The 12,049-nt window shown below is 37.5% G+C and overlaps 1 protein-coding gene across 1 annotated transcript; it reads left to right on the top strand.

Annotated features, from left to right (window-relative positions):
* Nucleotides 1-8,703: 8,703 nt before the first annotated feature.
* LOC139640794 (butyrophilin subfamily 1 member A1-like) lies at nucleotides 8,704-10,040 on the top strand (the record flags this gene model as incomplete). The annotated part of the gene is made up of 3 exons (XM_071514967.1): nucleotides 8,704-8,713; nucleotides 9,201-9,542; nucleotides 9,753-10,040. Coding segments are annotated over exons 1-3 (640 nt in total), but the record flags the coding sequence as incomplete, so codon positions are not given.
* Between the last annotated feature and the right edge of the window lie 2,009 nt (nucleotides 10,041-12,049).

Raw genomic sequence — 12,049 nt, forward strand, 5'->3', positions numbered from 1 at the left:
TACAGTAATTTTGGAATAAGACTATCTGCACATCAGATCATAAACTAGAGCTACACGTGTGATCAATCTATTATGGCTCATAGCGGTGCGTAATGGCTGCATGTAATGATACAATGGCTGTCAAAACCAATTGCTGTGGCTAATATTTTCACAGATTTTTCACCTTAATTATGTTAGCAATAATGCAATTTCTATTTGAATGAGGCCAAATGTATAAAGAATCCACCATGTATTACCATACTGTACATTACAGCTTGGTTTGTGAAAGCGTGGGTACAGAATCAGCCTGTGTCTGTGTGCAGATCAGCAGAGTTCAGTTTTTTCTATAAAGATGGATCCTTCATCAGTTGACCAACAACAGTTTTTTACAAGTTTGTTGCTAAAGACTTTCTAGCTGCTGTGAGAAGTTAATACTGCACTGATTTAGAGGAACTGAAGGGGAACAAAATGATATTCAGCAGCTCAGTATGTTGATTTAAGATGAAAGAAAGAAGCTGCAAATAAAATACCATTTACAATCCCGATTTTTGATGCCAATTGCTTTGTGACATTTTGTTTTATCAGGGTATTTATATTTTTGTATTTTTTTCTATCGCAATTGATTGTGTTGCTAAGTCTTGCCTGTTTTGAATGTGTTTAAATATTGTGATATTTAACCTTTGCATTATTTCCTAGTGAGAATTCACATAAGGCTCTCCTTTAGTTAAAAATGTAAAAAAATTAATTCAGAAGATCAATATGTTGATTTAAGATTAAAGAAAGAAACTGCAAACAACAATACCATTTACAATCCTTTGTGACGCTTTGTTTTATCACAAGATATTTATATTTTTATATTTTTTTCTGTTGTCATTGACTGTTGCTTAGTGTTTCCTGTATTGAATGTGTTATAAAATTGTGACAAAATTTACTTTCACCTTATTCCTTGGTGAAAGGACACATAAGGCTCTCCTTCAGTTTATCACACTTGTACGATGTGACATTAGGTGACTTACTATTATTTTGTGTGCATGAATAAATAATTCCAGTTGTGGGATCATTGTAAATAAATAAGATGGTTAAATAAACCTTTATCATGTCTGTCCTGAAATATTTTCTTCAAACAGCAATCCTATAACTGTATACCGACATTTCCCCCAGTTTTTTCCCCTGGTGGGATGAAAAGACCTCTACAGTCTAGACCCTCTGACATTTAGACCATGGGACGCTAAAACTCTCCATTGAAACCTAATAAAATTATTGTACTATGATGGCATATCATCATTTATTCAGAGATAGAGGAATCAGTATCATAAAGACCAGTTTAGCTATATACTTTATAAACCGGCGGTAACCAGTTGTTTACATTTTAACAGTTTCTCTCTACAGAAAGTTCATCTGTGGCTTCCCCTGTGTTGCTTGATCCTTCCTATAATGTTATTTTTCTTAACATGTCAGAGTTTAGCACACAAATAGTTAACAGTTTCAACAGCTATTAGCATCAGTCCTGGCTAAGTGTGGGCTGAGGCAGACTTGTCAACACACCGAGGCTGAATCAGCCCCTGAATCACGCTAGATTGCTAGATTCATTTTGAATAATGAAGTTGAAAACTTAATGGAAACATAACAAATCACCACAATATAGACCAGCATCAGTTGATAAGATATATTGACAAATTGATTCATTCATTGGTAATAGTTCATATATTAATTAAAGCATGTTCATCAGTGCAACTTGTAATCTGTCAGCAGCAGTTAACCAGCTCAATCTCTTTGTCCACCTGTTGGACTTGAATAAAAGTGATTCTGATTCTGAAATCAACATGAGGCTATTTTCAATATTCAATACCCCCCCCCCCCCCCCCCCACACACACACACACACACACACTCTCTCTCTCTCTCTCTCTCTCTCTCTCTCTCTCTCTCTCTCCTTAGAAAGGATTGATTGATAGATGTCATGAGCATGAATAAAAGGTTCTACTCTGCCCCCTGCAGTAAATCAGCTGACTTATCTCATTAGATTTGATTGCTGCTGTTGTATTTTATAATAATGGTTATCAGTTACCTTGCAACCAGGAATCTGTGCACCCAGATTCGTAAACCATCGGCTCAGATTAGCAATTCATGCCCACGGGTTTGTAATCTGTACCCTCAGATTAATAAATCTGTACCCTCTAATTAATAATCAGTGTCCTGGACAAGTCTGCCGAGCTGAGTGAGAGAGCTGAGAGAAGGACAACGTCAAAGAGGGAATTTGGGCTGCATTTTAATAGTTTAACAGTTTAATAACATTCATAGATATATGTGTTAACATGCTTTTTCTATAAGCATGATTTATAGCGAGTAAATAGCTTTCATATTGTCACTAAATTGTACAGTAATTTTGGAATAAGACTATCTGCACATCAGATCATAAATTAGAGCTACACGTGTGATCAATCTATTATGGCTCATAGCGGTGCGTAATGGCTGCATGTAATGATACAATGGCTGTCAAAACCAACTGCTGTGGCTAATATTTTCACAGATTTTTCACCTTAATTATGTTAGCAATAATGCAATTTCTATTTGAATGAGGCCAAATGTATAAAGAATCCACCATGTATTAACATACTGTACATTACAGCTTGGTTTGTGAAAGCGTGGGTACAGAATCAGCCTGTGTCTGTGTGCAGATCAGCAGAGTTCAGTTTTTTCTTTCTAGCTGCTGTGAGAAGTTAATACTGCACTGATTTAGAGGAACTGAAGGGAACAAAATGATATTCAGCAGCTCAGTATGTCGATTTAAGATGAAAGAAAGAAGCTGCAAATAAAATAACATTTACAATCCCGATTTTTGATGCCAATTGCTTTGTGACATTTTGTTTTATCAGGATATTTATATTTTTGTATTTTTTTCTATCGCAATTGATTGTGTTGCTAAGTCTTGCCTGTTTTGAATGTGTTTAAATATTGTGATATTTAACCTTTGCATTATTTCCTAGTGAGAATTCACATAAGGCTCTCCTTTAGTTAAAAATGTAAAAAAATTAATTCAGAAGATCAATATGTTGATTTAAGATTAAAGAAAGAAACTGCAAACAACAATACCATTTACAATCCTTTGTGACGCTTTGTTTTATCACAAGATATTTATATTTTTATATTTTTTTCTGTTGTCATTGACTGTTGCTTAGTGTTTCCTGTATTGAATGTGTTATAAAATTGTGACAAAATTTACTTTCACCTTATTCCTTGGTGAAAGGACACATAAGGCTCTCCTTCAGTTTATCACACTTGTACGATGTGACATTAGGTGACTTACTATTATTTTGTGTGCATGAATAAATAATTCCAGTTGTGGGATCATTGTAAATAAATAAGATGGTTAAATAAACCTTTATCATGTCTGTCCTGAAATATTTTCTTCAAACAGCAATCCTATAACTGTATACCGACATTTCCCCCAGTTTTTTTCCCTGGTGGGATGAAAAGACCTCTACAGTCTAGACCCTCTGACATTTAGACCATGGGACGCTAAAACTCTCCATTGAAACCTAATAAAATTATTGTACTATGATGGCATATCATCATTTATTCAGAGATAGAGGAATCAGTATCATATAGACCAGTTTAGCTATATACTTTATAAACCGGCGGTAACCAGTTGTTTACATTTTAACAGTTTCTCTCTACAGAAAGTTCATCTGTGGCTTCCCCTGTGTTGCTTGATCCTTCCTATAATGTTATTTTTCTTAACATGTCAGAGTTTAGCACACAAATAGTTAACAGTTTCAACAGCTATTAGCATCAGTCCTGGCTAAGTGTGGGCTGAGGCAGACTTGTCAACACACCGAGGCTGAATCAGCCCCTGAATCACGTTTGCTAGATTCATTTTGAATAATGAAGTTGAAAACTTAATGGAAACATAACAAATCACCACAATATAGACCAGCATCAGTTGATAAGATATATTGACAAATTGATTCATTCATTGGTAATAGTTCATATATTAATTAAAGCATGTTCATCAGTGCAACTTGTAATCTGTCAGCAGCAGTTAACCAGCTCAATCTCTTTGTCCACCTGTTGGACTTGAATAAAAGTGATTCTGATTCTGAAATCAACATGAGGCTATTTTCAATATTCAATACCCCCCCCCCCCCCACACACACACACACACACACACACACACACACTCTCTCTCTCTCTCTCTCTCTCTCTCTCTCTCTCTCCTTAGAAAGGGTTGATTGATAGATGTCATGAGCATGAATAAAAGGTTCTACTCTGCCCCCTGCAGTAAATCAGCTGACCTATCTCATTAGATTTGATTGCTGCTGTTGTATTTTATAATAATGGTTATCAGTTACCTTGCAACCAGTGACTTGTCCAAAGTTCAAGTTTAGCTGTTTATTGAGTAGATCACAAACAAAGACACTGAAAGTAAATGATATAAGTGCCCTCAATGATGCAGAACAGTGTTAATACAGGCTATAAAACAGACATGCACACACAATACTGTTATTTAGGGTTACAAATATATATCAGTTTGCCAACATATTGCGCAGATATTGGCCTTTTATTAAACATCTTCCACCTCTGATATGATGCAGCCTGACAAAAGCTGCATAGAAATTCTATTTCATTTGCACGTTTTATTTTTGAATTCAATTTATTTATTTATGTTTTTGTGTAAATTAATTCTTCATTTAAAGGCAGTAATGTCTCCCAGAGTTTCTCTAACACTGAATAGGTGTGATGGGTCACTCTGCCTTAAAGAGCTGCTGACACAATTTCATCAGTCTGGTTTCAATGGAGAGTTTTAGTGTCCCATGATGGTCTAAATGCTGTTTCAGAGGCTTTTCCACCCTAACAAGAAGAAAACTCTGAGGGAAAGAGTGAATAATTGTAATTTTGGTTAAGAAAATGGTAAAATTTAAAGATATTGAATATCAGTATGAAATATTGGCTATTGGCTTGAGTCCAAAAATATATATCTATCGACCCAAAAATATATATATTGACCCTCAAAAAACAATACAGGTTGAACCCTATTGTGTCTATAATCACACTGACAAGCACACTCACAACAGTGTTAATTCATGATAAAAGCTAATATGCACACTCACAGCAAACTGACAAATATAGACTCAGATCTAATTGACATGCACTTTAATTGAGGCTGCAACAGACAGGAAAACACACAATAAACACACAGCACTGCCCAGTACAACTGACCAGGATGAAGTTCAGTTTTATTTATTGTTTTATTTGAGGACTTTGGCCGTGCAGCTTACTTTCCTCTGAGGTGAGAAGACTCTGTGAGACATGTAACAGGTATGTCAACTTTTTTGTTGTTGTTTGATTTTAAATTAAACCTTACCTATTCTAGTGATGCTTTTTCTAACTTGTAATTAAAAGGAATTCATCACATATTTTTAGAATAAAGTCTGGTCTGCCGTCCGAGCTGGAGGTTTCCTCTCAACTATTTTTTCATAGGTATGAGGCGCTTATTACACTCAAATTTGTATACGGAATATTTATGAAATGTTATAATAATTTAATCATTTCAACAAGACTTAATTGAATTTGAAAACAGCCTACAGTTGACAGTTTGATCATTTTAACACAAAGTTCTTTGTTTCCTGAACACCAAATGTCGGTCATTATGGGATTACAGTTTTTTCTGATTGCTTAGGCACTATCTTTGAAACTATAGGCTATTTTTGCAAAACTCGACACACTAACCACAAAACCTTACACCAAACCAGCAAAACATTATACATCTCTTGCAAAAGCAAACAATTCTTGCAGAACTCTTCAAACTCTTTTAAAAAATGGTGTTTTTGCGTCAATACAATACATACATGTAGTAAACACACATACACACAGGTATCCAAAAGTGTAAAGTACATTTTTTTCTGAATGCTTAAACACTAACAGTGATTCTTGAAGCACTATCTCTGAAACCATTAACACTTGTAGCCAATGCATTTACCAAGTGAGCCAAACTGAACGCACGTTCTCTGCTTTACACTCAGTTTGTCATTTTATAACACACTTTTTGCAAAACTGTAAACACAACTCACTGCTTTACACTCACTTTGCAATTCAATAACACACTTCTAGCAACACTGTAAACTGATGGCCAGACCCACAAAGAAGGCAGGGTTTAGCCTATTTTTTTCTGTTCTTTTTTTTCTAGCACAAATGTTTTTGTTTTCTTCTACTGCACTTTTGTTATTTGAGGAGTGTTACTGTAGAACATTTTGAGAAAAAAAAAAAAAACCTTTTTCCCCTTATTTGTACTGATAGTGTGTTATGTTTGGAATACACATCCATACTTTACACATTTGGATACCTGTGTGTATGTGTGTTTACTACATGTATGACAAAACCTTATCGCAAACTGCTCTGCCCTGCACACAGAAAAAGCAAAAGCCACAAGTGTTTTTCATTTATACTATCAGTGCGTTGTTGGTGCTTTGTGTGTTTATTCAAATGATGATTTGTGTGAACTGTACTGATGTAAAAACACAATTTTTAAAAGAGTTTGAAGAGTTTTGCAAGAATTGTTTGCTTTTGCATGAGATGTATAATGTTTTGCTGGTTTGGTGTAAGGTTTTGTGGTTAGTGTGTCGAGTTTTGCAAAAATAGTCTATAGTTTCAAAGATAGTGCCTAAGCATTCAGAAAAAACTAATGGTTTCAGAGATAGTGCTTCAAGAATCACTGTTAGTGTTTAAGCATTCAGAAAAAACTGTAAACATCAGTTATTTATTGAAGAGACTGAAGGTACTTGAATTGTAACTTAGAAAAGGTGTGTTATAATCAGTAATATATTCAACAAACCTGACGGTTTCAAAACACATTTTAAAGTCGCATGTAATTGTTTTATTTGGCGGTAAATGAAAGTGAAACCTTCATTAAATGTATTTGTCCTACATGAACATGGACGTGAAAATGAAGCACCGTCCAGTAGGGGGCGCTGTTGAGCAGATCCCCTGTTACATTATTCAACATGGTGGCTGTAGGCTACTGTCTGTGAAAGATACAGCGGCCCATTGTTTGCTGCTTAAAATCTGTCAAAACTCAGTAAATGTTGAACAAAGAGCTTTGCTGCATTCACAAACAGCTCGTTTGATTTTATCACCTACTGATGTTTTAGTCAATGCCTAAACAGGGGAAAAAGTTAGGACGTTAAATTTAAAAATATTAATAATTGTAACAAATAGATCTGAGTCACTTTGTTGAAAATGTCATCTGGCTGATTTTTTAAAGAGCCTAAACTCAGAACCAGCGATTCATTTATCCCCTCTGCCATCAGATTGCTTCAGATACACATTCAATGATTCAGTGTCTTCTGCCTGTATGAGAGCTTCATATTTTGCACTAATGAACAAGCTTTAATTGCACTATATTGAGCTGTTGACTCAACTGATGCTTGTCTATATGTTGTTGAAATATGTTGTGGCAAAGTGCTTTATTATTCTTTTATGTTATGTGTTTTTATTGTGTGTTCTGACTAGAAAAAGAAGTAGTGTTCTCTCTATGTGGCGCTGGAAATCATATCCCCCCAAAAATCAGATCCATTGAAAAAATAATACAATTCTATTGGTGTGTTTTGACTATATACGCTGTCAGTAACCCAGTTTTTCTCACAGGACAATAAAGTTTGAATTGAAATTAAATTGAATAATCTGTCTCAGCAGCTGTTCTTCTTCAGCCTCGGTGTCCATCTTGGTTCACAGAGGAAAATGAAGTGGAGTCTGTGCAGCTGCTTTGGATTCTGTCTTTTTCTCCTCCACAGCCTCCCAGTTACCACAGGTAAACTGACCAGTAGACTGACAGGACCAGTTTGGCACATTGGTCACGTTAACCAATATCTGATGAGAGGACTGGCACCAAAATCATCATTTTTACTGTAGAACAGTGGTTCTCAACCTGGGGTTCAGGACCCCCAGCTCTGACAGATCAGACTGGTTTGAAACCAGAAGCAGACACGCTGATGTTGGTAAAATACACACTTTACTGACTAAAGGCAAGGTGGACTCAGGCAAGCAAACAGACTAGGATGAGGCAAGGCAGAGTCAGACAGAGCAGGATTCAGAATAATGACTAGGCAGGAAACATAAACACGAGACGCAAGGACAACAAGACGCTCTACAATCTTGCAGAAAAAGTAGGGAAACGGAATGGTATACTGCAGGGAGAAGATTAGTGGCATGAGGGACAGCTGGAGATGGGCAGGACTGGGACACTGATGAGTAGGAAAAGCTGTGCTGGCAGGGACCGGCGGGAAATGCTGAGGACACCTGGTGGACACAACGGGAAACACTGGTCCCAGGGAAAGAACAGACACACACACACAGACAACACAGACAAACTACGAAGAGGGAGAAACAGGGAGGTCAGGAGGCGAGGCTGGCAGACTTGTGACACCAGCTGGACCATGTGATGATTTTGAAGGGTCACAAGATGATGTTCTATGTTCTAACACAAATGTATCATCATGTCTATTGTTTCTGATTTTTCTCAAATTTTTGCTTTTTTTCTTGTGAAAAACTTAATTGAAAGGTTGAGAGCCACTGATGTAGAACATCTATGAGGTGTTGCTATGCAGCTGTTCCTAAACTACTGAAAAGCACCAGTTTTTTTGACTTATTGTGTAGATAAGTCAAGGCCGAGTAAAAATATTGTCAGTTCTGAAACGAGACCAAGACTCCTAAGTGACATATGAGTACAGATGATGAGTGGTGAGTTTCAGTCAGCACATTCATGTATAAATTAGCTCCTGTGCCATCACAGATGTGCATTTATTGTATATTTTACAACGGTGCTGAATGTGACTCAGCCAATCAGAACTGAGGATTGCAACTTAGTGTTGTAATTCTTGGTTACCTGGTATTCAAGGACTATATTGCTAGGTTTAGGAACAACATTCAATTATTTGAATGATTTTTTTTTTTTTGTTTTACATATGCCTAATGACTCTTAGCTGTTTGAAAATCACAGTAAACCACAACTTTATTATAGATCATTTTTTATAGATCATTTTGAGTCTCAGTTCAGTCTTAAATTAAGTTGGTGAAACCAGCTTTGGTATTAGGATTTTTGGGTCTCTCTATTTTCCAATACTTCCTTCGCATCTTTCTTATTATTTCTTCTTTTTAGATTATAAGAATTCATTTTAATGATATCAGTCATCACTGTGCTCCTGTTTATTTTCATTTTTCCTTCTAGGGCGGTCTCAGGTGATTGGCTCACCTCAGCCAATAGTAGCACTAGCTGGTGATGATGTCATTCTACCATGTCGCCTTGAACCTGCCATTAGTGATTTTTCCAGGACAGTGGAGTGGACCAGACCAGACCTGAACCCACAGTATATCCACATTCACCAAAATGGTCAACTGATAATTCATGCACAAAATCCCTTGTATAAGTACAGGACAGGACTGTTTCTGGATGAACTGAGGAACGGAAACGTCTCACTGAAACTCTTCAGAGTGAAACTCTCTGATGAAGGGAAATACAGATGCTTCATTCCCTCAATACGGAGTGAAGCTACCATCCAACTCACTGTTGGTAAGTCACACAGTGTACAGTATGTGTTGAAAGATTTGTGTCACAGCAGCATCACTGTTTGAGAAATTGAATTGAACTAGCTTTTAATACAATGAAATTTCTGATATAACACTTACAATGGATCACGGAGCTCAACAATAATGGAGTGGATCTGCATTTTGGTTATCGTGACAACCATTGTTTTAAATGTCTCCTCTTACTCAACATTAGGTGCTGTCTCCCCACCTGTCATCATCTTAGTCGGGATTACCAAAGACAGCAGTGAAGTGGTTTTAGGGTGTGAGTCTAAAGGCTGGTACCCAGAGCCTGAGGTGTTTTGGCTGGACGGTGAGGGAAACATCCTCTCTGCTGGACCTACAGAGACAGTCAGAGGTCCTGATGGCCTCTATACTGTCAGCAGCAGAGTGACTGTGGAGAAGACCGACACCAACAGGTTCACCTGTAGAGTTCAACAGCAGAACATCAACCAGACCAGGGAGACACACATTCACATTCCAGGTAAAAATGTGTTTTAAATTCATGATATGCACACTTTATTGGTTTATAAGTATCAGACAGTTCTCTTTTTGGATGAACTGAGGAACGGTAAGTTCTCACTGAAACTCTGATGAAAGGAAATACAGATGCTTCATTCCTGCAATACAGAGTGAAGCTGCCATCCAACTCACTGTTGGTAAGTCAGACAGCAGGCATGTGCAGATGGGGGGGGGGGGGGCTCTGGGTGCTTGGGCAACAAAAGGGCAACAAAATGACCCTTCCAATCCAGTATTATTTTATTTTAGGCATTTTCAGTACGAGTAATGCAAAACACAAATGAGATTGTCTGCACAGTGCATTGCCCCTTTCTCTGTCCTCCTCACATGTGGACGTTTAGTTGCAGCCATTACTTAAAGCTACACTAAGTGATTTTTTTCTGACCACTAGAGGGTGACAGAAACCGCAAACACACAGCAAAGCTACTAGGTGACGGAAGCGCTTAAGAACAAACTGTGCATAAAGGCTAATGGCTAAAATGAATGTACCTACGGAGAAATATCGCTGGTTACCAGTCTTGGTTTGCCAGATTTTTCTCACGCTGAAGGTCACATGTCCCACAAAGACAAGTGAAGAGGCAGGTAGCAGGTTTACCAGGTGAAAACGTTTACTCGCTCGCTTCATCGATTCTGCCATTACTTGGGTCAACTTCGACAACAAGCTTTAGGAAAGAGGTGCTGCTGTGTGGCTGTTTGTTTATATCATCACGTCTCACAGAAATCTCCACCTAGCACACGTTAGTTTCAGGATTGGTTACAGGGTCTGAAATCGCTTATTACAGGTTTAAACCTGCCGATATATATCTTCATATATATCGGCTTGTACTTCAGCTTGTACTATTATGATAGAAAGATAATAATACAATAATAGAGGATTCATCACTAAGATAAGTTTCGTTTTTTTAATTTTATTTAATATTTAGCACAGGCAGACAGAAACATAGAGAGACAAGGGGGAGAAAGAAGAGGACAGTGAGACAGAAAGACAACAGATGGAAAGGTGATGGACGCAAATATAACAGATGAGTAAAGGGATATGACAGCACCGTATTGCTGCACTCATAAAACACAGAGATAGTCCACAGACTGTTTGACACTGTCGATGCCCCTTTTTTCATTTGAACACCTTCCCCTGAAGAACTCTGCACGTCCCTGTCAGAGAGTGTATGTTTTGAAAGATTTCTAGTGTAACAGCAGCATCACTGTTTGAGAAATTGGATTGAACTAGTTTTCAAAATTCAATGGTATTTCTGATATAATTCTTAAAATGCGATGCCTCTATGAGTTTTTCTCCTGTTCCATTGAGAAAGATGCAGCAGTGGAGTTTGGCGTAAAGACAACTGGTGTGTGAGTGTGTGTGTGTGTGTGTGTGTGTGTGCGTGCATCTTCACATAAAACACACAATTACATTCCAGCACAGGCAGCAAGACGCTGTGATTTCCTACAGAACTACAACAAGTGTAGGAAATGTCCTCCCTGGGGGTCAAAATTAATGTAAGGAATATGAGTCTTTTCACACAGTGGCACTGATTGGCACAAATGATAGGCAGGCAAGATCAGCATGCATTTGGTCTATACTTTTTTTCATTGAACAGTGTGTGTGTGTGTGTGCGTGTGTGTGTGCGTGTGTGTGTGTGTGTGTGTATGTGCTTATCTATCCCCCAGCCATGCTGGCCGCATGGCTGGGTGCTGTAAAGGGGAACAAAGGGTTGTAAACCACAGGCCTAGATGCAGGGGCGGATCTAGAGAAATATTCATGGGAAGAGGGTGGCATGGAGATTTTAAGGGGTGGCACAAATATATATATGCTGATTTAATCGCAAACAATCATCAATATTTGCTTGGAAAAGCCCCCAAATGAAGATATCTTAACTCAAAAACATTACATTATTGTGGCACATGAGTAAAGCATTGAATAGAAATATCTAAAGGTGGCATTAGAAATAAATAAACTGTTTTATTTCCAAATCTTCA

This window comes from Centroberyx affinis, unplaced genomic scaffold, assembly GCF_046629955.1.
Source record: "Centroberyx affinis isolate AG114_WGS23_722 - 3 ecotype Tasmania unplaced genomic scaffold, CSIRO-AGI_Caff_v1 ptg010660l_1, whole genome shotgun sequence".
Taxonomy (NCBI): domain Eukaryota; kingdom Metazoa; phylum Chordata; class Actinopteri; order Beryciformes; family Berycidae; genus Centroberyx; species Centroberyx affinis.